The sequence below is a fragment of the Ursus maritimus genome, unplaced genomic scaffold (genome assembly GCF_017311325.1).
Source record: "Ursus maritimus isolate PB19 unplaced genomic scaffold, ASM1731132v1 scaffold_17, whole genome shotgun sequence".
In the NCBI taxonomy this organism is placed as follows: Eukaryota; Metazoa; Chordata; class Mammalia; order Carnivora; family Ursidae; genus Ursus; species Ursus maritimus.
In genome coordinates, this window is record NW_024424119.1 from 56,260,972 (window position 1) to 56,284,473 (window position 23,502).

Consider the following 23,502-nt stretch of genomic DNA (forward strand, 5'->3'; position numbering starts at 1 on the left):
AAGAGACAGAGGGTCAGAGAGGTGAAGTTATTTGCCCCTGGCTGCTCTGCTCTGCGATAGGGATTGGTCTGGTCTGAACACTTGTGATGGTGACCGTGGCCCTGCCCTACCTGCCTAGCAAACACAAGGATGGAGGTGACACGGGTGGAGATGTTACCCAAGCGTCCTCTGCACTAGAGGGGGACGGAGACAGAATCTGATTATACCCATATACAGAGAGAGTGGAAGACCATTCTGTCTATATTTTTCTTAAAGCTTTAAACTTACTCTGAACACAATGAGCCTCCCTTCCGATGTGCCCTTTCTCTTCCCTTCCCCTTTGGTGGCTCCCCACTTCCCGATAGACAAACTCCTTGATGGGAGACACAGAACTGTCACTGCACTGGATGCTCCCAGCATGCTTTGCGCACCTCAGCATCCCCGGTGCTGACCACAGTGCCCTTGCTGTAGAGGTCCTCAGTAAACACTTGTCCAATGAACCCACAAACAAGTGGCCACTTTGGAATCTGAATGTGAAGCCGGTAGCGATGTGCAACTTCGGCAGAAAACCTGGTTCATTCACCAATTCGTCTAGTCCAGACCCACCCCCCATCCTGGCGCTGAACGCATTCAGACCATGGAGAAAGGAGAAGCACAAGAAAGGTAGGAAATGCTACCAGCCCACCCTCTGTCTGCGCTGCTGCCCGCCCAGCTATCAGACGCAGCATCAGCCTGACATTGACAAATGTGAAGGATGGAGGAAATTTTACAGGCTGTTAAAAAATGTTTGCTGCCTGACAGGTTTTTTGAATCTTCCTGCCAAGCTGATTTATTTTACAAATTTACAATGGACCCATCAATCACTCTGGGTTATTTTGTTTCTCCCTGAGCTGACGGCCAAAATCCAAGCCGCCCACCCAAACTCCCATAAAATAATAATAAACCCCTTCCCGGACGCCTGTCCCGGGGATCCAAGACAGTTTCTGAATGGGGAGACCAACTCCAGATTTACTGGTGGCCTGAATGCCGGCTGAATGAAACCGGCCTGACCACAAGGGGGAGCATGTGGATCTCGCAAGGTCCCCCGCGCCCAGCACGCACATCCTGCTGGCCTAGACACCCGGCCGACCTGCTCTGGATACTGGCAGTGAATAGTTCTCTGCTTTCCTGGACACGCTGGTCCTGGAGGCCAGGGACAACGTCAGTTTTGTCCACTGCCACATCATCAGAGCCTAGTACACAGTAGGCACTCAATAAGTATTTGTTGAGAAATATGGTTCAGGGCCTTTGAGGGCTTTGAGACAGAGTTATTGAAAGTGAACATACACAGTCCATTTGAGACCAGAGAGGACATGATAAAACCAGAGTCCTGTGTCATTTAACAGGCTCTGCTCTGCTCCCCTGTGGTTGATGTTATGAATCAATATTGTGGCCATGCTGCCTCAAAGAGTGAATGTGTCCCTTGGCCTCATTACTAGAGGTAGCAAGTCCAGAACAAGGGAGGTGACCTTCCTACTCTTCTGCTGCTCAGGTCACACTGTAGCATCAACTTAAAAAATATGAGGCACCATACTTTTAGGGGAGGCCCAGAGACAGCAGGAAGGAGGAGAAACCACTATGTACGAAGAACATGACACCAAACAAGGACAGTGGAGCGGCTTTGTTCTCAGAGCCTCGAGAGAACAAAACGAGGACCGGTGTGTGTGTTTGCAGAGCAGGACTGGTGGTTCCTGCGGCAGAGCCCTTGCTCAACAGCGGACCAGTGCATCATTCCGTTAAATCCCGACAACTCTATCAGGGAGGGACTATCATCTCCATTTTATAGATGAGAAGACTGAGGCTCGGAGAGGCACTTGCCCAGGGCCACACGGCCAGTCAGTGACAGAGCCAGGATCTGAGCGACGTCTCCTTCCAGAGCCGCTGTCCACACCTGCAGCCTGCCTGTTTCCAGGGGGCAGAGCCAGAGCCTGGGCGAGGAAATCATTTCTCATCCTGAGCCCCGTCCACAAGGCCGCCTGTGTCCAGGCGAGTCCTTGGCCATGGTACGGCCTCCGCGAACGAGACTGCAGCAATCAGCGGCTGGTGCTGGCGAGCGCTTAGCGGGGACCCAGCCTTCCGCAGAGTGACTCAGTATCTCCTCCCTGCAGCCCGCCACCTCCCACAAGGAAATGGAGGCAGGGAGAGGTTATGTCCCTGCAGCAAGAGCTCACAGGTGATCGTGGAAGCTTGGGGGGTTCAGGTCCAGGCAGTTTACTCTAGGACCCTCATGCTCGCGGAGGTGTTGGCGGCACCCCAGACCTACACCTCACTGCCAGGCCGGGTCCTGGGACACCCCACGCTGGATCCGACAGGGGGCCCCTCCCCAGGGGCAGCCTGCTTCCATGGACCTGACCTGGATGGCTTTTTGTTAAAAGAGGCCCAGGAAGGGGGAGTAGCTGGGAGGAGGTGGGGGGGCCCATCCTCTCCCCCTTCCTCTCTGGGACCCCTGCCCAGCTGCTCCTGCTGCATCCTCTCCCACCTCCCCAAACTCCTGCTCACTCCTTCCTCCAAGGCGGCTTTGTTGCCAGAGCCAGGAACGAGACATTTTTCATGCTTTGCCTTTTTCCCCCTCCACTCTCCTGTGGCCCAGACAGAGATTTATTCCCGGCCCGAGGCTCCGGCATTCGGAGCAGGGAGGGCTCAGGGAGGCGCTGATGGGCCCATAATGGATAGGGCCGTGCTCCCCTGGGGCCTGGCCCTCCCGAACCCCATCCATCAGGAGCGGCTCGGTGCCAGGGTCAGCGCTAACGAGGCCGCAGGCTGCTCCCCCTCGGGGCCTCCCCAGCTCCCGCTCTCCCGCTTCTGATTTTTCCAGACCCGGGCCTCACCTGCTGCGTCGGTGGGCAAAGCGTGGGAGTGGGCCTGGCGCCCCGGCCTCCGCAGCCCCGGCCTTGACACAGCTGGAGGGTTTCTGGGCTGCAGCTGGCTCTGCCCCTCTGACGTGGGGCACGGAGGAGCTGGTCCTGTGGGGAGAACCAGGCTTCGCGCCTAACACAGCCCCCTACCCTGCTGCCATGCAAGACCCCCACGCAAAAGAATTCATAGTGTAAAGCGTGTTGCTGAACATGTTGCGCTCAGGGGCCAACTCAGTCCCTTTCCCTTTGGAGGCCAGATGCAGGGGGCCTTTCATGCGCCCCCTGGGCGCCCGCACCAGATTCGATAAATAATAATACCAGCATCCGTTTCGTTAGCTCCGGAAGCCAGGTTTGGGGATGGGCCCTCGTGCACAGCCTTTTCCCTGACCTTCAGAATGACCCTCTAGTAGCAACATTCTTTCTACAGATGGGGAAACTGAGGCCCAGAGACACTTGTCTATGATCGCGTGGCCGGAGAGTGGGGTTTGACCTCAAAGGTCCTACCTGTCACTTCTGTCCTGTTCTGCGTGCTCACCTGGTGCCCGCCTGTGCCGGGCGTCACGCCGGGTGTTCGGGACACCGAGAGGAAGCAGGACACAAAATGAAACACGGCGACGCAGTGCACGCTGCTTCTGGGGTGGGGGGCGGAGGGCGGGAGACGGCGGAGGGCGGGAGACGGCACAGGGAGATCCTGGGCCCTGCCTGGTTTGCTCACTGCTGTGTCCCCAGTGCCTAGCACGGCCTGGCATGCAGTAGGTGCTCAATACATGCTTGTTACCTCACTGCATGGAAAAGAAGAGCTGGCTTGCTTATGATCCATCCCCAACCTGGAAGCAGCCGACACAGGAGATGTGCAGCTCTTCCCTGGGCTTGGACCTGTCGGGCGCTAAGCTTGTCCTGGGGCTTCCGTCACAAATCACCACGAACTTAGTGCCTTCACACAACAGAAATAAATTCTCTCCTAATGTGGAGCCAGAAATCCAAACTCAAACTGTCACAGGGCCCCCCTTCTCCCCGAAGGTTCTAGGCGAGAACCCCCCTGCCTCCGTCAACCTCTGGTGGCCCCGGGCGCTCCTGGGCTGACTCCTGCAGTCTCAGCTCTGTGCTCACACGGCCTCTTCTCTGTGTGTCTGGGTCTCTCTCCTTTGTCTCCAATAATTACACATGTCACTGGATTCAGGGCGCACCCCAATAATCCAGGATGAGCTGACCTCAAGATCCCCAAACTAGTTACACCTGCAAAGCCTGCTTTTTGAAATCAGGTCACATTCGTGGGCTCTGGGGGTTAGGAGGACATATCCTTGTTGGGGGGCACCCACTATTCACCCCACTATAATAATCAGGGCGTCTTACCACAAAGTCAGAAGGCCCTACATTTCAGGCACCGTGGGGTTTTGGGGAAACTGCTTTATTGATAGCTGAATTATTGCTTTGGGATGCCTGCTCCTGGCGTCTTGTTACACGTTGCCTGTCTTGTGTTTGTGGAAAATAAGGAAGCGTTTGCATTCAGTCAAAATTTTGATCAGCCAAAAGATGATCGCACCCCCGCTTTCCGGAGGAACAAACGTTCCGCCACGCCTTTCCTCTGTGTTTATTAGGAAACTCTCCAAAACCCCAGAGAAGTTTGGAAGCTTCCTAAGTCCATGAACCTGCCACTCGGATTTCACGAAGTTTATCCCCTGGCTGTATTTGCGCCCGAGCCCTTATTAAAAAAATAAAATAGAACAAATACAGCTTGAAGCCCCTTCTCAGCCCTTCCTAGCCCCACGCCCTTCCCTCTGCTCCCAGAGGCCAGTCTGAGGTTGGAATACACATCCTTTCCATCCAGGTTTTCCCGTCTTCGCTACACCGTTAGAGGCCATAAATAACGCGTATTAATTTGTTCGTGTGGCTTCAGAACACATAAATCCCTTTGCATGGCGACTTGCTGTTTTCACTCTACACCTTTGCAAATGTCACCCTGGTCCCCTGGGTGGGTGTATTCGTCTCTCATCGCTGGACATCCAGGTGGCTCCTCATTCCCTGTGTGAGAGATTCCTCAGGGTCGAGTCCACGGGCGGAGTTGTGGGGCTGAAGGGGGCCCTCCTCAGCTTCTGCCAGATGCTGGCGCCCTCTCTGCCACCCCCACGGGGCAGGGAGGCCCCATCTGCTACTCACTTTGTCCCCAGATGCCAGGACCCCTGCACAGCGGACGCCTGAGTGGTCTACAAGGCGTTGTGTCCCCAGTCGTGTCCATTGGCTTTGCTGGGCCTTCTCCCCCGAGAGGGGCTCAAGCTCCAGCCGTGCCTGGAGCGGAATGGCGGGGGGGGGGGGGTGCGTTACAGGTGCACAGGGGGAGCTCCCAAGTTTCAGGTGCAGGCCCTCAGGGTTGAGAGAAGCTTCCGAAAAGCCCGTCCGGCTCTGCTGTCCATCCTGCCGCCGCCCGCCTCTGGGCGCCTGTGTGGGGAAACTGCTAATTGACTTCACCCTTGTGAAAAATGTTAACAAATTGCAAATGACCTCTTAGACAAATTTAGAAGTCAGGCGCGCACTGCTAACTAAGCCTCCCTCCTCTGTCATTAGCTTTTATGTTGGATCCACAAACAATTAAAAAATAACCACAAGCCCAGAGGTCCTCTTCTCTAATTAGCTCTAAGAGTCCTGCCAGGGAGAGCAGCACCTCAATTACCGCCCCTTCCTCCAGGCGAGTTAGAAAAGACAGGCCCTCGGGCCAAGGGGGACAATTAGGAACAAGGCGGTGGGGGTGAGGAGCGGTGTCGGAGCTGCAGGGGCCCCCGGGGGCCAGAGCTGACCCGCCGCCCACCCCACAGAGGTGCTGGGGGCCGCCAGGTTGGAAGGTCCTCTGTACGGGAAAGGCTCAGAGCTGGACCCCCCAAAGGGTGCCGGGGACCACGTGGGCCAGGCCCCCCAGGGGGTGGGGGCTGCAGCCTTGCTGAAATGCAGGGGCCTGGGCCCCAGGCCTGGTGAGTCAGAAAGTCTGATGATGGGGCTCAGGCCGCTCGACCTGGGATAAGCTGTCGGGGTGACTCTTGTTTGTCCTCAAGATTGAGGACCTCTGGCCCCCACAGGATTGAAACGCAGCTTTGGACGCAGGCCCAGGCCTGTGTCTTCCCACTCCAGGCAGCTGGCGAGAGGGTGACCTCTGCGAGCCCCTGGGCACTCTTGCCTCCATGAGCCCCGACTGCCACAAAATTTAATATTATATTATATATTATAATAATCTAAAATATTTAATGGCTGCGCTGATTTTAGAAGAAATCAAAACATTTCCATGGGTCCCTAACTGTCCTAGGGCCTAGGCGTCACGCCTCCTGGGCCAAGGGACAGGTTGGTCCTGCTTTTCCCCTTCGGGCCTGATCAAACCCTCCCTCCTTGGAGCGAGTTTCCTCTCTTCTCCCACCTCTTCCTGAGGGAGCAGTAACAGAGGTGGGGAGAGGATGGAAAACTGGCCGTGACTCCTGAAGACCCCAGACTCCGCACAGCACTCTCCAGCTCCCACGCTGAGGGATCTCGAGCTCACACTCTCTGCAGGCCTCCACTTCCCCGTCTGTAAGTGGGGTCAAGACCATGGCCTCCTGCGTCAGAAGACATGGTGTGAGTTCATCGGTAAAGAGCCCTTGGAGCTCTTGAAAAGACAGACACCAAGTATTGTCACCACGTGTTACCGTGATTCCAGGGGCGCAGAGCGGGGGTAGAGTTTCCCACGCCCGCAGAGGCCCGGCAGGCAGAAGCGGGAAGCCGGCGCGGTGCGGGGCAGTAGGGGATGGTGGGGTCTGTGTCACAGTCGGGCACACGCCTGGTCGAAGGGCTGCAGCTCCAGCCAGTTACTGACCCGTGGGAATGGGGGCCCCACGTTGCCCTAACAGCCGATCTGATGCCTCACTAAGGAAAGCCAGACATTTGGAGTTTTACGTGAGTTCTGATTTAAATATATATATATTGGTAGCAGAGAGACTTTGAACGCTACAGACCACACTAAGCTGGTGTGCGAGCCAGCACGGCCTGGAGACTGCTCTTTGCAACCACATTGGTTCAGGTCCCCCAAATCCGGGTCCCGAGCAGCCCACTTCCTCTACTTGAACCGCACCGATCGTTCGATATCATTCACACTAGTTCCTCGTCAACCGGTTTGCTCGTGAGTCAAATGGGGAGTGATTGTAGTCGCAGGTCCTCTCTCTCCGTGGGGTGCTTGAGAGGGTGACACGGAGCCATCCCAGGCACATGGTGCAGCGTGGGAGGGAGGGGGCATGGTGGTCAGGTGCCCTCGCAGGGGCCTGGGGTGACGGAACTGTTGTGTATCTTGACTGTGCGGTGGGCCCGTGAACCTCTGCGTGTGACGACATTGCGTAGAAATAAATACATAAACGAATACGAGTAAATGCGGGGAGAGCTCAATGAGGTGGGTGGGCCGTCTCAGGGCCGATACCCCAGCGGTGGTTTTGTTCTTTAGTTTTGTAAGAAGTTACCATTGAGGGAACTGGGGTAAAAGGAACATGGGAATCTCTCTGTTTTGTTTCTTACAACTGCTCGTGACATCTGCAACGATCTCAATAAAAATTTTAATGTAAAAAAAAAAATGGATTTAGCTGCGGCTTTGGTACCGTGGAGGCAAAGTTAGCCAGGAGCACTTATTAGAAGAAACGGCAGGGCTGCTGTAGGCACGAGCCAAGGGCTCAGCAGACGGTCACTGAAGTCACTTGGCTGTCAGACACAGGGGCCCGTTCAGGAAGCCTCGGGTGCGGAGGAGAAGGGAAGATGCCCGAGCCCCGAAGCGCGCTGCTCCGTGCTGAGCACGCAAGCCCCACGGGGCAGGAGGAGCACCCCAGCCGATGCGCCCGGAGCTGGGGCTCCTTAGACGGTGTCACTGTTGGCTGTCCCTCGTGGGCTCGGTTTTGATTTAGAGCCTCTGACAGAAGCCCAACCCTCCAGCCTTCTCCCTCCTCCAAAACCAGACCTTCCGCGGTCCTTGGCCGTGGCCCATCCTGGAGGCAACTGTCTACTCCTCCCGGCCTCCGGGGCTGTGCAGGGGGCTGGTGCCAGTGCCTTGCCCGCCCCCTGGGAGCAGCAGACCACTGGCATATTAGAGATGGATTTTAATTTTATTTTAACAAAATAGCTGTCTCCACTGGAAAAGCTTCAAGCGCCAAATAAGGACCAGTTTTGAGCGGAATCACGTTGAACAGACCTCCGTGCTGTCATTGATTTTCCAGGAAGAAAAAAATTGCCTCTGGCTACTAAACCGAATTAGTAGTCACTGATGACCAATTATTTTAGCCCGCTGTGAACGGAGAGCCGTACTAAAATCCAGTTTGTCAGACCCAAGGCTCCCTTCTCAAACACCTTTCAACAAATGTGTACCTGAAGTCCCTCAGAAGGTTCCTGCAGCTTCCTCTCTTCCGCCAACTTCTCCAGCTCCACGAAGTTTTAATGAGCAGCGAAGATGAAGATGGGTTGCCATGAAAGGGGCCCCCTAATCCACAGAGCGCTCTTTGGCAGAGAGGAGCCGCGCCAGCAAATCAGAGCTGTCAGCCCTCATCCCCCGCACGCACAAAGTGTCAGCCTAATGTTTGCAAATGATAATTTCCATTTCCCTTGCTCGTCCCTGGTGCCTTCATCCGAGATCAACCCCTGGTCTGGGGTATCAATCGCGAAGCAGCGAAGATGGATTGGATTGAACTAATTTGAAGTTTCTTGCAGGCCTACCCCGAGTAGAGCTGATTTCATTTCATTTTATTCCCCATTTTCCGCTTTATTAGACTTAGTTTTGACACGGTTTTGTTGTTAGCAAAAACGTCAGGGTGGTGAGGAACTTCTCCGAGAGGTTCCTGCCAGGTTATGGGCAAGCAATTTGTCACTGAAGGGCACTGCTCAGACACACTGGAAAGGGTGCGCGGAAATCCTCGCGACTGTGCGCGAGGGCCCAAGGCTCCCCAGGATGGGGCTGCCCGGGCTCAGGACCCATTGGCCTTCTCTCCATAGAGGAAGCACTGTCAGACGGAAAACACAGCTTTACCGCCTGGGCACAGAGCAGGACCAGCGGCGAGGCCACCGGACAGGCCACTGGACAGCGACCACTGGATCTCTCGCCCCCTTTGGGGTCACCGAGTGCACAGCCCAACTGTGAGGAGGCAGACTTATTAGAGCCAGGGGAACCTGGAGGGGAACCGAGATGGGGAACCGGGATGGGGAACCTGGGTGGGGTCCCCCAGCTCTGGCACTTGCCTGCTGTGTGTCCGTGAGCAAACCCTGAGCCTCAGCTTCCCTATGTGAAAGCGGGAATGTTTCCCATCACTTTTGGAGTCATGAGGAATCAGTGGGACTGCAGCAGGAGTGCTCGACAGCGGGCTTGGTATAGTAAGTGCTCATTAAAACGAGAGGCGTTTCTGACGGGCTATTAGTCTCCGATGCCCATTGGGCCAGTGCAGGGCAGGGAGGCACAGTGCCAGCCTGATGGGATTCCCTGTGGAGTCCCCTTGCTTCACCTCCCCACTCCCACCACCTTCTGCTCATCCTCAAAGATCCATCAAAAGGCTCAGAGAGGACATTCCTCCTCCCAGGCCCTTGCTGAATTAAGTTCCTGCAGGGGGCAGGGCTGCAGGTGGATACGCCCACAAACTCCCCACGCAAATGCCACACTCCCTGGCTGTGTGGTCTTGGGCAAGACAGTGACCTTCTCTGGCCTCAGATTTCCCGTCTTAGAATGAGAATATTAATGTTGTGAGATTGAGCCCTGTATCGGGCTCTGCGCTCAGTGTGGAATCTGCTTGTCCCTCTCCCCTGTTCCTCTCCTCCCTCCCTCTCAAATCAATCAATCAATCAATCAATCAAACAATCAATCAATCAATCTGTCTCTGGAGCTGATGTCCTCAGGATTGAGGAAGTAGTCAGGAAGTGTGTGCTGTGATGATTGTCATTATTTTTGCTGCAGAGTGCCGAGAGCATGTCCCTGCATTTCAGAGAGCCCAGCCCCTGAGGGGGAGCCTGTCCATGCTCCTGGGAGGGTCAGATGGGGGAGTGGACAAATGAGAAAGTGGACGCAGGGCTGAGCTCCTTCATAGGATGCGTAGCCCTTCCTCCCCTGGAATGGCCTGGGTCCTCAAATCCTACGCCGCCCCCATCCCAGCCTAATTCACCCCTCCAACACAGCAACAGTTTTGAAGTGTGGCTGTCACCATGCTCCATCCTCTCTCCTCTTGCTCAGAAACCATCCGTAGCTCCCCAGTACCTTCACCAACCCTTTCCTCTCTTAGGGCTCCTGCCTTGGCCATTTTCTCCTCAATCTGTCTTCTTAGTTTTTTCTCTTAAAACATTATTGGGGTGTAATTTTTAGACACTGAAATGGTTCGTGTACAACTTGATGAGTTTTGACCAATTTATACACCTTGGGGGTAGGGGCACCTGGCTGGCTCAGCATCTAACTCCCGATCTCAAGGTCGTGAGTTCGAGCCCCACAGTGGGTGTAAAGATTACTTAAAAAAATTTAGATACCGGGGTATTCAATGAAAATACAGCACATTTCCATGACCCCCAAAGTCCCCAGAACCCCTTTGCAGACAGTCCTCTCCCTGCCTCCAGGAGGACCCCCGCCAGGACCAAGCTCCCCAGCTCCAGGGTGGACCTGGTTCCATGCCTCCTGCCTTCCTGGCCCAGGACCCCCTCCCTAGACGCTTGCGCATGGCCAGCCCCCTGCTCCTCTCTGCTCTTTGAAGAGCTTCCGAGCCACCCCCACCCTCACGTCCCAATCCCTGTGCTCTGGGGACCCCTCCAATATCATGTGGAAGCACAGGTTTTCACAAGCCCCAATCGCTTTCCAGTGGTTTTTAAGATTCATAGGGAATGGGTCTGAGAGTCCCAGATTCCCCCCGCCGGGCGGGCTCTCAGAGCACCACCTCCCTCCCCCAGCCAGAGGCCTCTAGACTAAACATCCTCAGGGAGGGGCTGCTGCCCTGTGCCACCTGTCCTGACCGGGCCCTCTGTTCTGGGAGGACCACCATCGCTGCCCGTTTTGGGATCCAGGACTTCTGTATCTGCACCTTTTCTGCAGCATGGAAGTGCCCCCATCACTAGGAAAAGCTAATTTCTTCCAAAGACCTCCTCTTGGACATTGCAGTGCAGGCGGAAAGCTATCCTCAGGGAGGGGGTTCCTTCTAGGGAGAGGGAGTGGGATCTGGAGCCACTGGGCTTACTTACTAAACGCAGGCTGGCTGTCCAGGCTGGGAGGTGCACAGAGAACAATCCAGCCTTGACCCCTGTTCCACGGAGCTTAGAGCTGGGACAGGTGGGCACTGAACTAGTTGCTGTAAAAAACGTCAAAAAGACTTTTATGGGTGCAAAGTGCAGGGACAGCAAAGTCTCCTGCAGAGCTATGGGAGGTCTCAGGAGGGATGGTGGAGCGAGTCGGTGGTGGTGGGGGCGTCTCATTTAAGCTGAGACTGGAAGATGAAACGGGGTATCCCAGTGGGTACTGGTCTGGGAGGAGGCAGGATGTGGTCCGGGAGAGCGCACAGAGCCCTTGAAAACGCTGCGAGGGCAATGAGAAGGCAAGAGTGGGTGTTGAGAAGATAGGATCAGATGTGCATTGTTGAAAAAGCCTCGGCTCCTGTGTGGACCCGGGCTGGGCGCTGTTACAGAGCCTGGTGAGAGAGCAAGTGTCTGGGAAGGTCGGGGGTCCTATCTGAGAGCAGCCAGGCCCCCTGGGTCTGGCCTCCGTCTGCAGTTGGCTCCCTGGCAGACTCCAGTCTCGGTATAAATCGATTGGCATGCTCGTGGCTGTAGCCCGAGGGTAGGAGTCCAGGCTTTGCTGGTGGAATGTGCTGTGTGACCCTGGATCAGCCATTTGACCTCTCTGGGCTTTGGCTTCCCCACTCCCACCTCTCCCACCTCATTTAGTGAGGATAAATAATTAAGTGCGCACCCCCTCCAGCTTCTTAAATGTAAGCTGCAGATAGGATAGCTGTAATTGTGACCACAGCGGCTCCTGCGCCCGTGGCAAAAATCATTCATTTTGGGGTGGGAGAAAAATGCCCTTTTTAAAATTATTATTATTATAACGAATCACACTTGTTTCAAAAGAAAAAAAGCTGAACATGTTTTAAGGTAGCAGCAAAAAGGAGTTGCAGGAGAAAACAAGGAAATGCCTCTGGAAGATGCTCGCTTGAAGGGCCGAGTACCTGGGAAAATGCTAATAAAACTCCCTGACGGCAACCAGGCAGGGCTGGGCTCTGACCCTGAAGGTCTGGGCACCCTCGGCTGCTTGTGGGGAGCTGCTGTGAGCTCTGGTCTGATGTTCTCAGGGGTGGGGACTGGGGGGCTTGGATCTGTTACCCCCATCACTGGCTGGGTGGTCCCAGCTGGATCACAGGACCTCTCAGACTTGGAATTCCCTCCCTCCTTCCCTCCCTTCCTTTCCTCCTCTTTCCCTCCCTCCCTCCTTCCATCCTTCCTGTCTTGTTTTTTGTTTTATTCATTGCAAAAGAGTCCTATAACCAGTAAGCAGACCAGAGGGGATGGGCTCTCTTGCCCCACGCCCTGTGCCTGCCCTCCAAGCCCGGGGCCATCGTCGGCAGGCTTCCTTCCAGGCTTTTCTCCACCTGTCCACACCTGTGTGGATGCAGGTGTACGTGTACGGCTCTTTCTCCCCCGGACTTGTGTTTTCACATTTTACAGAGGTCTCGGAGATCTTTCTGGGCCATTACACATATGGCCACTCCATTCTTTTTGGCAGCTGTATAATATTTCCTACTAAAGATGCTGTCACTTTTGTAACTATGACCGGCATAGTGAACCAGTGGGAGCCACAGGGGAATTCTAGAACATCCCATGTTCTGTTCAAACCTGCTCTGAGGGTCAGCTTCTTCCTTGGCTCCTTTCCCTGGTGAAATCTCAGATGACCTCGGTTTTTCTGCTCACATCCAGCACAAGAGACATTCCAGGGCGCTAGTTAAGATGTCCAGCCGGATGTAAGAATCAAAACCTCTGGCTTCACTGGGAGAAAAGTTTCTCTCCCCCCTGGCTGGAAGCTCAGTGGGAAGGGGCAGGGATTGAGCTGCCCTGAGTGACCCACTCACCTCCCCCTAGGCTCGGGGGCTGGTGGAGGGCTGACAGCAAGGCCCCAGTTAGTTTGGGGTGATAATTGATTTGGGAAGCTTTCAGGGAGCCTGAGTGGCTCAGATGGTTAAGCGTCTGCTTTCAGCTCAGGTCATGATCCCAGGGTCCTGGGATCGAGCCCTGCATCCGGGCTCCCTGCTCAGCAGGGAGACTGCTTCTCCCTCTCCCTCTGCCTGCCTTTCCCCTGCTTGTGCTCTCGCTCTCTCTCCCCCTCAAATGAATAGACAAAATCTTTAAAAACATGCTTTAAAAAATGATTTGGGAAGCTTTCTTAGGAACAATCTGGAAGGCCCTGGAATACTGTCTAAGGCGAGGTTGTGAGAGCTGATGTGTTCGGATCCCCGGGCCCAGTGCTCAAGGCTCTGTTAACGTCTTACGCTTCGATCAACTTTGAGCTTTTATATTGCCCTAGTGCAATCACCCATTTTGTTTGGGTTTTCACATGCATTAGCAGAAAGTTATACATACTATCCTCTTACAATTAAAATAAGATCTTACTTGCACTCGGGGGCAGCTCCAGGTTTTGTACAACTGGGAACGTATTCAAGTTTGGGGCCCTCTTTGAGCAAAAGAATTCAAAATCATGAATACAAATTTGGGCTCAAAACTTAACACCTCATTAGACCAAGAAAAGTGGACAGATTACAAATGTAAGTAAGCTGACGCGTACCACAGACCACAAATTACAGAAAACTCAGGCTTGAAAACACTGTCCGACAAACCCTGTCTTCAACTCTGCCCGACATTGCGGGGCCCCCACACTCTTCGTTTGCCTCTTTGCGCGACAGGAGTTTTACGATACTTTCCCATAAAGGAGGAAGGAACCTGTTCCAGCCTTTCCTCTAACATGCTTGATTGCACTGTAACAATACTGTGCTCTGAAAGAACTCTGGACTCACAGGAAGTTGTAGAGAGGGTACAGAGAGCTCCTGTGTTCTCTTCACGCAGCTCTCCCCAGGGATAAAATCTTACACAGCGACCTGCAAGGTCAAAACTAAAGCCGTGGCGTTGGAACGACACACAGACCTGATTGCTTCCACACGCGCTCGGGGGGGGGGGGTGCAGATCTGTGTAGCACAGTCGAGAGACAGAACTGCCCCACCACCTCAAAGATCTCCCTCACCTACCCCGCAGTGACGCCCCCCACTCCCTAATGCCCGGAAAGTTCCACAATGTGAGTGCATGAGATCACAGAGAAGGCGACCTTTTGCAATTGTCCATGTCCACTCGGCACCATGGCCTTGAGATCCACCCAAGTTGTGTGTTCCGACAGCCTGATCCTTTTCTCTGCTGAGCAGAGCGGCACATGTGCACGGACCCCGGGTCACCTACCCGTTTATCCACTGGAGGGTATTCGGGTTGTGCCCAGTTCGGGGCTATAACAAATAAAGCTGCTACAAGCATCCGTGCACAGGTTTTTGAATACATGTAAGCTCCCGTTTCTCTGGAATAAACGCCCAGGAATATAGCTGCTGGGCCGTATGGCAAGTGTACATTTAGTGGTTCTTTGATTTTTTGTTTTAAGATTTTATTTTTAAGTCATCTCTACACCCGGCGTGGGGCTCGAACTCACGACCTCAAGATCAAGAGTCGCATGCTCTACAGACTGAGCCAGCCAGGCGGCCCCGTATGTTTAGGTTTTTAAGAACTTGCCGCGCTGTTTCCCAGAGCGGCTGTGCTAGTTCCCATTCCCACCAGCAACGTAGGGGAGGCTCGGTTTCTCTGCCTCCTTGCCCGCATCTGCTATCTCTCATTTCTGTGGGAACAGGTGTGTAGTGGAACGTCATCGGGGTCTTAACTGGTGTGTCTCTGATGGCCGGGATGTGGCCGATGTTCTCCTGTCCTTATGGGTCATCTGAACTTCCTCCAACGAAACGCCTCTTCATGTCTTTCTAAATGGTTTGCTTCCCGCGTTGAGTCTGAGAGATCCCCACGCATTCTAGGGAGGAGCGCTTGGCCAGATGTGTGGTTTGCAGGGACCGCTTCCCTGCCTGGGTAGCTGGTCTTTTCATCTTCTAGAGAGGACCTTCCACAGAGCGAAAGTTCTTCATTTTGAGGAAGTCCGAGTTATCACCTTTGTTTTTTCTTACGGATCATGCTTTTGGTGCCAAGTCTAAGAAGCCAGCACGGAGCCTGGCTTGAGCTCCTAAAGATTTTCTCCTGCGTTTTCTTCGGAAAGTTTAATCGGTTTCCATTTATATTGAAATCCATGATCCATTTTGAGTTCACTCTTGTGGAAGGTATGAGACTTCGGTCGAGAGCTGTTTTGTGGGTTTTTGCCCACGATGTCCAGTCATTTCTGTGCCTCCCTGTTGAGACTATCCTTTGTCCATCGGGCGGCCACGTCCATCAACTTACGGCCTTTATTATACCTTCCAAGAAATAGCCTAACGTACAATACCCTTTCTTTCTCTGACTCGCCTTCCCTCTTTTTCAACGACACGTGATTGCCGAGAGTGGCGCTGTGCCGGCTCACATTGGACTCGGATCATTCCTGCCCTGGTGGTGTTGGCATCCAGAGGCCGAGGCCAGTGACAAGCCAATGACCCGGGGCACTTGTGCGTGGCAGGCACCTGGCAGGCAGGCTCTCTGGGGAGGCGACCCCACGGCTGAGACCAGGAGAAGCTGAGAGTGAGCCAGGTGGGGGGAAAAGGCTTGGGGGCCCATGGCCTGGAGTCTAGGCTTAGGGTTAAAACAGGAAAGGACGATGTGATCCGATTTATGTCCCGACAAGCCCCCCCCCTTTTATCTAAGTTAATGAGCCAGAGCAGAAATGGGCAGAACCTGCCAGATCTCCCTCAGCCAGCCGGGCTGGGGCTGCCGTGACTCCCAAGGCTTCTCAGCTGTTCTCCCGCTCCCAGCCCCTCCCTGCCTGTCTCCAGGTAATAACCCGTGGCCGGAGCAGGACACAAAGCCGGTCAGCCCAGGCTGCAGAAGGGCCTCGAAGTGAGGCTCTTGGTGATGTATGCAATGGGGGCTGCTGGGAAGACAGCTCTTCTGTTGTGAATGGCCTCTTGGGGTAGATACTGTGAGGGTACGCATCTCATGTCATTAGAAAGCATGGCCATAAATTAGGCTGCTCAGAAGCATGGGGCGTGTAATAATTAAGCAATAAAAGTCACCACAGGGGTAAGAGAACCGGAAAACAAAGAGCCACTGTTTGTAGACGCACTGCAGGCTGCTCTGTAAAGAGACCTCTGAGCTCAAGTGGCATTTCCAAGCTCAAATAGAGTCCACGCTCAGCCCAGGCCCAGGAAGTCTGCCTGCTGGGGTGTCAGTCCACACCAGGAGGACGGAGGGGGCACAGGGTGGTTGTTTAGGTTCCTGTCCGACTCTACGTCCAACTCTGGAGCCACAAAGTCTCAAAGCCTGTAGGGGTCCCGCAGGGAGCGGAGCTAGTCGGGTCAAGGGGCAACAGGGAAGGGAGAGGGGTGCGGCGAGGTGACAGGTGACACGCGGTTCCAGCCAGTAGTTGCTACATACACGCCACATGGTCAGAACTTGCATATTTTCAAGACAGCCTGGAAAAGTGGTTTGTAATGTAGAATTTCCCAACTTTTAACTGTTGATGACAATTTCGAAGTCTGTTAAGCCTGCCGTGCAGGCCAAATCAAACACAAAGCCAGAGGGGCGCCTGGGAGGCTCAGTCAGTTAAGCATCTGACCCTTGGTTTCGGCTCAGGTCTTGATCTCAGGGTCACGAGATCGAGCCCGGTGGTGGGCTCCGTGCTGGATGTGGAGCCTACTTAAAATTCTCTCTCTCCCTCTGTCCCTCTCTCTAAAAAACCACAAACAAAAACACACTAAGCCAGAGACGCTCAAGGTTCATCTCTTCTTAATACTGCCATTTCTGCATTCCCTGGTTTGTGAGATAAGGTCACCGGGGAACACTGGAGCCTTTCCTGGGGTGCTTGCATTTCTAGAAGTGCAATGAGAAAAGCTGTGGTTCCTCCCGCAGACCCCTGCTCAGAAGTTACTGTCCACAACTCTCGGGACTTCGGGGGCTAAGACCCCTGGGGCCAAGTCTTAAGCCTCAAAGTGTGGGTCCTGGGCCACAACACCTGTGACCACTCCACACCCACTGACCCAGAATGTGCCCGTAACGAGATCCCCAGGCGACCCATGCACACACGCCAGGTGCAAAACGCTGCTCTGTGGTTCCTTCGGCTGTGAAAGACTCTGATTTCCAGTCTCAGGACCTACTCTAGACGTCATCCACAGGGCGGTTCCTACTGGTGTTTGCCCACTTGTGTATTAGCTCCCCTGGGAGCCCACCCCATCACCAATTACCACTTGGTGACTTAAAGCCACAGACACGTATTCTTTCACGGTTCTGGAGGCCAGAAGTTTGCAAGATGGAGGCAGGGCCGAGCCCCCTCTGGAGGCTTTAGTGGAGAAACCCGCCCGCCTCTTCCTGCCTCCAGGTATGCTTGGCTTATGGCCCCATCACTGTGCTGTCATCTTTGGTCCCCCCGCCCCTCGGGCCTCCTCCTCTCCCCCCTGTGCCTCTCTTCTCTGTTTCTCGTATGAGGACACTTGTCACTGGATTCAGGGCCTACCCTAAAAAGCATCTGCAGAGTTATTAATCCATCTCGAGATCCTTAAACGGACTATCTCTGCAAGAGCCCTTTTTCCAAACAAAGTCATACTGACAGGATCTAGGGAAGAGGATGGAAACATCACTTGGAGGGCCACACCCCTGTATCAGAACTCTATTTGCTGAAAATGTGATTTCTCGGGCCGCCCTCCCACTCCTAACTCAGAACCACTGGGGGGTTGAGCCCACGTGATTCTTATGCACCCAAACAATCCGAGACTCTCTGGCCCAGGGAAGTGAGGAAATAATAAGACGTGAGAGGCAGAAAAGCGGGCTAGGACTGGACCATCAAAAGCAAGGTCAGAAAGACATGACAGGGGAAAGCAATAAGCCTGGTTCGCTGTTTCCTCTTCTTTTTTCTTTTTGCTTAGGATGAAAAATTTCGAACACGCACGAAAGTATAGCAGACACTATGATACACGCCCGCGGCCAGCCCCCATCACACAGCCCCAGCCATTACCGACGTGCCCTGCCGTCTGTTTTCACTCTACTTTATCATATTTTATTGTTTGCAGAAGCTCCTTTTTAAAGCAAATTGTAAACAACCAATCATTCCATCCACAAGCCCTTCTATATGCATCCCCAACAGAAACACTTAAATAACTTCCAAACCTCAGCTAGTGTTCACTTTCCCAAAACATACCTTCCCACTGATGGTTTGCTTGACTCAGAATCGGAGTGAGGTCCACGGATGGCACCTGGCGGGTGCATGTCTTAGGTCACCATAATCTACTTCACCTCCTCCTCCTCCCTTCCCACCGGGCCTTTGTTTGCTGAAGTGCTCGAGTCCCTTGTCCTGCAGAACGTCCCGCACGCGGCACTCCACATCCTCGCGGGTGGGGCGTGGCACGCTCCCCAGGCCCTGCGCTTCCTGCGAGGCGTGGCGGGCAGGCCGACAGCTGTGTGTCTGATGCGGCGGCACTGGCTACACGTGGCTACTGAGCCCTTGCAACGCGGCTGGTGCCACTGAGGAGCTAAATTTACCTTCTTATTTAATTTTGACTAATTTAAATTGAAATTTCGAAACTGAATCTTCCGAACACCCCATGAATATCTTAAAAGGATTATATGTTGGCGTGACAATATTTTGGCTAGATTAGATCAATAAACTATATTAGTAATGAGATGGATAAGATATATTAGTAAAGCTAATTCCACCTGTTCCTTTTTCAAGTTGTTCCTAGAAAAATTCTCGTTACGTGGTGACTCGCGCTGTATTTCGATTTGACAGTGCTTATATCTAGAAGTCTGATGACCGTCGGGGTCCTTTGGTTTCTCTTCCCAAAGAGTATTTGGTGGATGGTACTGCGTACCTCCCACTGTCTCACTTTGGGCGCATATGTCTGCTTGTCACTTTCAGAAATGGTGATCGTGTGGGTAAATTGTATGCTATGTATATATTTTCCCACAATAAAGAAATGGGTCTTTTGTTTCACCTGCCCCACGCATTGTAAAGTCTCCCACCAGCTCTCTGCTGAATGGCCTTAGCAGCCACTGACGATTATTGCCTCCATCTGTTCTTTCGCTGTGAGCGGCACCCTAGTGATTCCCTTCCCCTCGGCTCCATCACTTCCTCCTTCAATCATTAGCTCTGGTTCTTCTATGAAGAACTTGCCCTTGTCACCTGTCACCTATTCAGCTACTCTGGGCAGGTCTCATTTGCCGCTCCCCAATGCCTTGGGACGGGGATAAGGATGGTAAGCACCTGACAGTGTTGCAAAGGGGTGCGGCATACAAAACACGCCGCACAGAGTAAGTGCTCTCCCAGGCTGGAGACCCTTGTCAAGGAGAACTAGAGGCAGAAACCAGAGGCAGTAATGATTTCCTGCAGTGCTACTGCACAAGGAGACAGACTTAGTACAGCAGGGGCTCCAGTATGAACACAGCACGGGTGAGGACTCATAGCCTGGGAGCAGGGGGTGGGGGTCAGGGAAGGATGCAGAGAGGGCAGGGCGATGCTTGCTGAACCGACCTGGTGGGATTCTTGGAAAAGACAGGCCAAGGTGATCAGATACCGATGGGGGGTGGGATGGGGGATTGACGTCAGAGATGCTTCATGAAGACTGGCTTCAGTGGACCAAAGACAAGGCCCAAGGGCAAGGTCTAGCTGGAACGAGGGTTCCAAGGAGCCCGTCTAAGGTCTGCTCTTGGGGAGAGTCTTTGTCACCATCTCCCAGCGTGCTGCCTGAAGGTCAGGTGGGCGTCCTTGGTGGAGAGAATGCGGCTGCCCTTCCAAGACCTCAAGCCTCTCCCGCTTCCTGCCTGCAGGCCTTCCACCCCCTTCTTTGACCTGCTGCAGCACCGCTACCAGCAGCTTTGGGTGCAGGAGCAGAAGGACACCCAGAAAGCCATTAAACTGGAGAAAAAGCACAAGGTAAATGCATCCCCCACTCCAGAGTGGCTCCCCGTTTGGGATGGGAGCCGAGGGAGGGGCTGGCCCTACAAAGCTTTGAGACCATCATTTGTGCACAAGCTGCTAGGTGCTGCGCTAAAAGGTCTGGTGATGATCGCACTGAACCCCTGCTCAGGCCCCGAGAGTGGAAGATTCTGGCCGGGGCCCCGTGTGCCTTGGAGGCTGGAGCCGAACCCAGGGCTCCGACTCCACCCCGGGGACTCCTTCCCGCAAACCTCCACACGACGCCACACATCCAGAAATCTGATTTTCAACTACCCTGACGCGGCCGAGACAGAACCGTGCCCTGTGCTAAGGAAAAGGCTAAGAAGGCAGGCTGCCATACAGAGCACACTTTGTGACACTTCGGGGTACATTTTGTTTCCGAGTAGTGACGAGGCCCCGTGCTAAACCCGGCCTGCACATCACCTACATTGTTTCATTTATGTTTGACCAAAGCCCCCGGGGTGGGCATTATTCCTATTTCCTGGGCATGGAGACAGCCTCGGAGAGGTGGTGCCCACACAGGGAAATTGAAGCTGACGACAGAACCGTGTCTCCGCGCTGCCAGTTGCTAACGGTCTGAGCTGCAGTCAGTCCAGACGGACGTGCGCATAGCGCTACACAGATTTCACGAGAAGCACGATTTTCACGTGTCTGGTTGGTGCAGCAGTCCAGCCAGGGCTGCCCCTGTGCCATGCTCTGGGCAGGGAGCTGGGTTGAGCACGCACCCGTGTTCCCGCATTCCAGCTCCTGAGCACCCCATGAGGCTGGGATCTCATCAGGTCGTCTCGCTTGTTCCATTTTCATACGGGCAAACATAGGCTCAGAGGGATTAAGCGACTGACAAGGGCATCGGAGCCAGGCCTGGACGCGGGTGTGTGTGCAGCCCCAGCGTCTCGGGTCTTCTGGATGGCGAGGTTCCACCCCTGAGAATTACGGGAAAGCCTGGAGTTCAGCAACAGGGCAAAGATGTTCTAGAACCAAACTGGGGAGCGGAAGAGTGTTACCAAGGATCCTGGCGCCTTTGGGACAGGCCAGGAGTGGCAGTGAGGGACAGAGGGTGCCGGTCTCCCCGTGCCCGTGGCCGGCCGCCATGGCCCCTCCCGCTGTCCTCGGCGTTGATAGAGAAGGAGACACCAGCTCATTAAAAAGCAGAGTGTTGTAATAACATTTTAAAAGCAGCCCATGACTAGTTTATTTGTTAATGGCTCAGAAACGGTCCACTCACTATGGTAACGACCGGTTTCAGAGGGAGCCCTGCCACTACAAACCGCTTTACAGCTCCAGTTCGGTCGTGTTTTTTAATTAGAAGCAATTTCACGGCAACTCAGATTGCCACAAATCCATGGAAAACGGAGCTCCCGAGGACATATCTTCTGACTCTAGAGACAATGCCAGTGCCCCTCCCTGTTGAGCACAGCACCCCACTAATGGGAGTGGCTCCACCCCAAGCACTGGCTGGGAACTTAGTTGGGGCCTCAGTTCCCTCACTGGGGAAAGAAAGGATCAGATTAACTGAGGGCCCCCCGTGCCATGACTAGCGCATAGCAGGCCCTCAGAGAACACTTGTGGAACCAACTGCAGGGTTCTCTTCCTGTTTCAAGATTCTCTGTGGCTGTATGTTGTCTAACAGCTTGGAACACCCAGACCCACAAACACTGGGGCTAGGGTCTGGGGTTGATAAGATGGCTGGTCTGCAAGGTCAAGTTGCCACCATCCAAGGGGAAGCGTGTCTCTCCAGCAGCTAAGGATGTCCTGGTTTTTGATGGTGGTGCCCTCAAATGAAATTCTCAGCCAACAGCTTCCGTGTAGTGAGTCGTCATCTTGCCCCCCCACCCCCGCTCAGTGCTGAACTCAGCAAATCCTACAGTAACCAACCCTGTCTGTCATGCATTGCAGACCCATTTCCAGCGGGGAGATCCATTTCCACTCAGAAAGGTGAAATGGGGGTGCCTGCACCCTCTTCCTCCAATTCTGAAGGCAGGCTTGGTAACTCTCGGCTGGATAGCATCTCTGGTTCTCGGATAGTTGCAGAACTCTTCTAGAAAGCAGAGAAGACGGCTGATCCAATGGGCTTCTAAGTTATCCGCAGACACAATGAAGTTAATGTAAATGATGGATAAAATAAGCCAATGAAAGGGGTTCGGTGGGGTGGTGGCATCTTCAGCTACTTTCCGGTCAGTTTTATTGTGGCAGAACCCAGGGCAGACGCGGATTTTGCAGAGTCCTAAAATTTCTACACATTGGAGGACCTACTGAAGGGGAGCGGGACACATAGGCTTCCAGTGATGGAATGAGTAAGTCCCAGGGATAAAAGATACCACCCAGGGAATGTAGTCAATGGTGCTGTAATAGGGTCGTATGGTGACAGATGGCAGCCACACTTTGGCGAGCACAGCAAAACATACAGACTTGTCGAATCACTAAGTTGTCCACTCGAAACTAACCTAACATTGTGTGTCAACTATACTCCATGAAAAAGAAAAGAAAGAAAAGAGAAAGTACACAACAAAACATATGACTATTAGAAATTTTAGAGAAACACAGCACACGAATAGGGCCCCTCCAGGACCTTAGCAGGGACCGTGTGCCACGAGGATCCCCAAAGCTCAAGCCGGATCAGATCCTGGGAAAGTTACCTCTGTATAGAGCAACGCTGTGAGTCCTGGGGCCAAACCAGAAACAGAACAACATACTCGTGGCACGGGGTGGTCCCACACCGTGGTCCACTGAGCAGTGGCCCAGAGAGCAGGTGCCAGGAAGTCAGCCTCGGAGAAGGGCTGGAGGCAGGAGGAATGTGACCTGTGGGCCTGCCATACCAGGAAGCCCAACCCTTTGTGCTCGCTTCCCTTCATCATAGCTCAGGCTCCTCTGGGACCCAGGAGACCACCTCACCTCTGCATCTCTCTGGCCCGCAGGTGATCCTGGGGAAGCTGTATGAGACCCGGAGCAGTCAGCTGAGAAAGTATAAGCCGCCAGGGAAGCCGGATGCCCTCTGGCATATGCCTCACTTCCAGAAGGTCAGTCTCGCCTCCAAATGCCCCTTCCCACACCTGGGGTGGACGCCGCTCCCTCTGCCCGGTCTTTACCTGTCCTCTAGACGGTGAAATGCTGTGGGCTTCTAGCCACCGGTTGGCATAATCACAGCAAATATTATATTATTGTTATATTATCTCACTGATTCTTCGCACCTACTGGAGTGGGGGCTGCTGCCATCCTCATTCCACAGACGGGAAGCCTTGTGCCAAACCTGGGCCGTCGGTCCACCACTGATGGGGTCATGGCTGCACCGCATCCTGCCGTGGAGACTTGAGGGGGAGGACAGCCCCACGCCACCAGCGCTAAGCCTCCTTGCAGGGTGGTGTTCCTGGGGATAGGGGAGCAAATATCTACTAGGGGCTGCCGTAGGGGGATAGCAAGCACCCAGAGTGATCTAGCCCCTGCCGTGCTCCAGCGTCAGAACTGAACTGCTGTCATTAGACCACGTAGCCCTGTGGCACCTGGAGTGGGATCCATCTTTAGTGCCTTTTA

General features: G+C 54.0%; 1 protein-coding gene across 1 annotated transcript in view; it reads left to right on the forward strand.

The window, feature by feature from the left end:
• Nucleotides 1–23,502, forward strand: part of CFAP77 (cilia and flagella associated protein 77) — a 127,143-nt gene that overhangs the window by 78,748 nt on the left and 24,893 nt on the right. The window contains exons 5-6 of the mRNA XM_040632108.1: nt 19,845–19,950; nt 22,890–22,991. Coding sequence (XP_040488042.1) covers nt 19,845–19,950; nt 22,890–22,991 — 208 coding nt within the window. The remainder of the gene's footprint in view (nt 1–19,844; nt 19,951–22,889; nt 22,992–23,502) is intronic.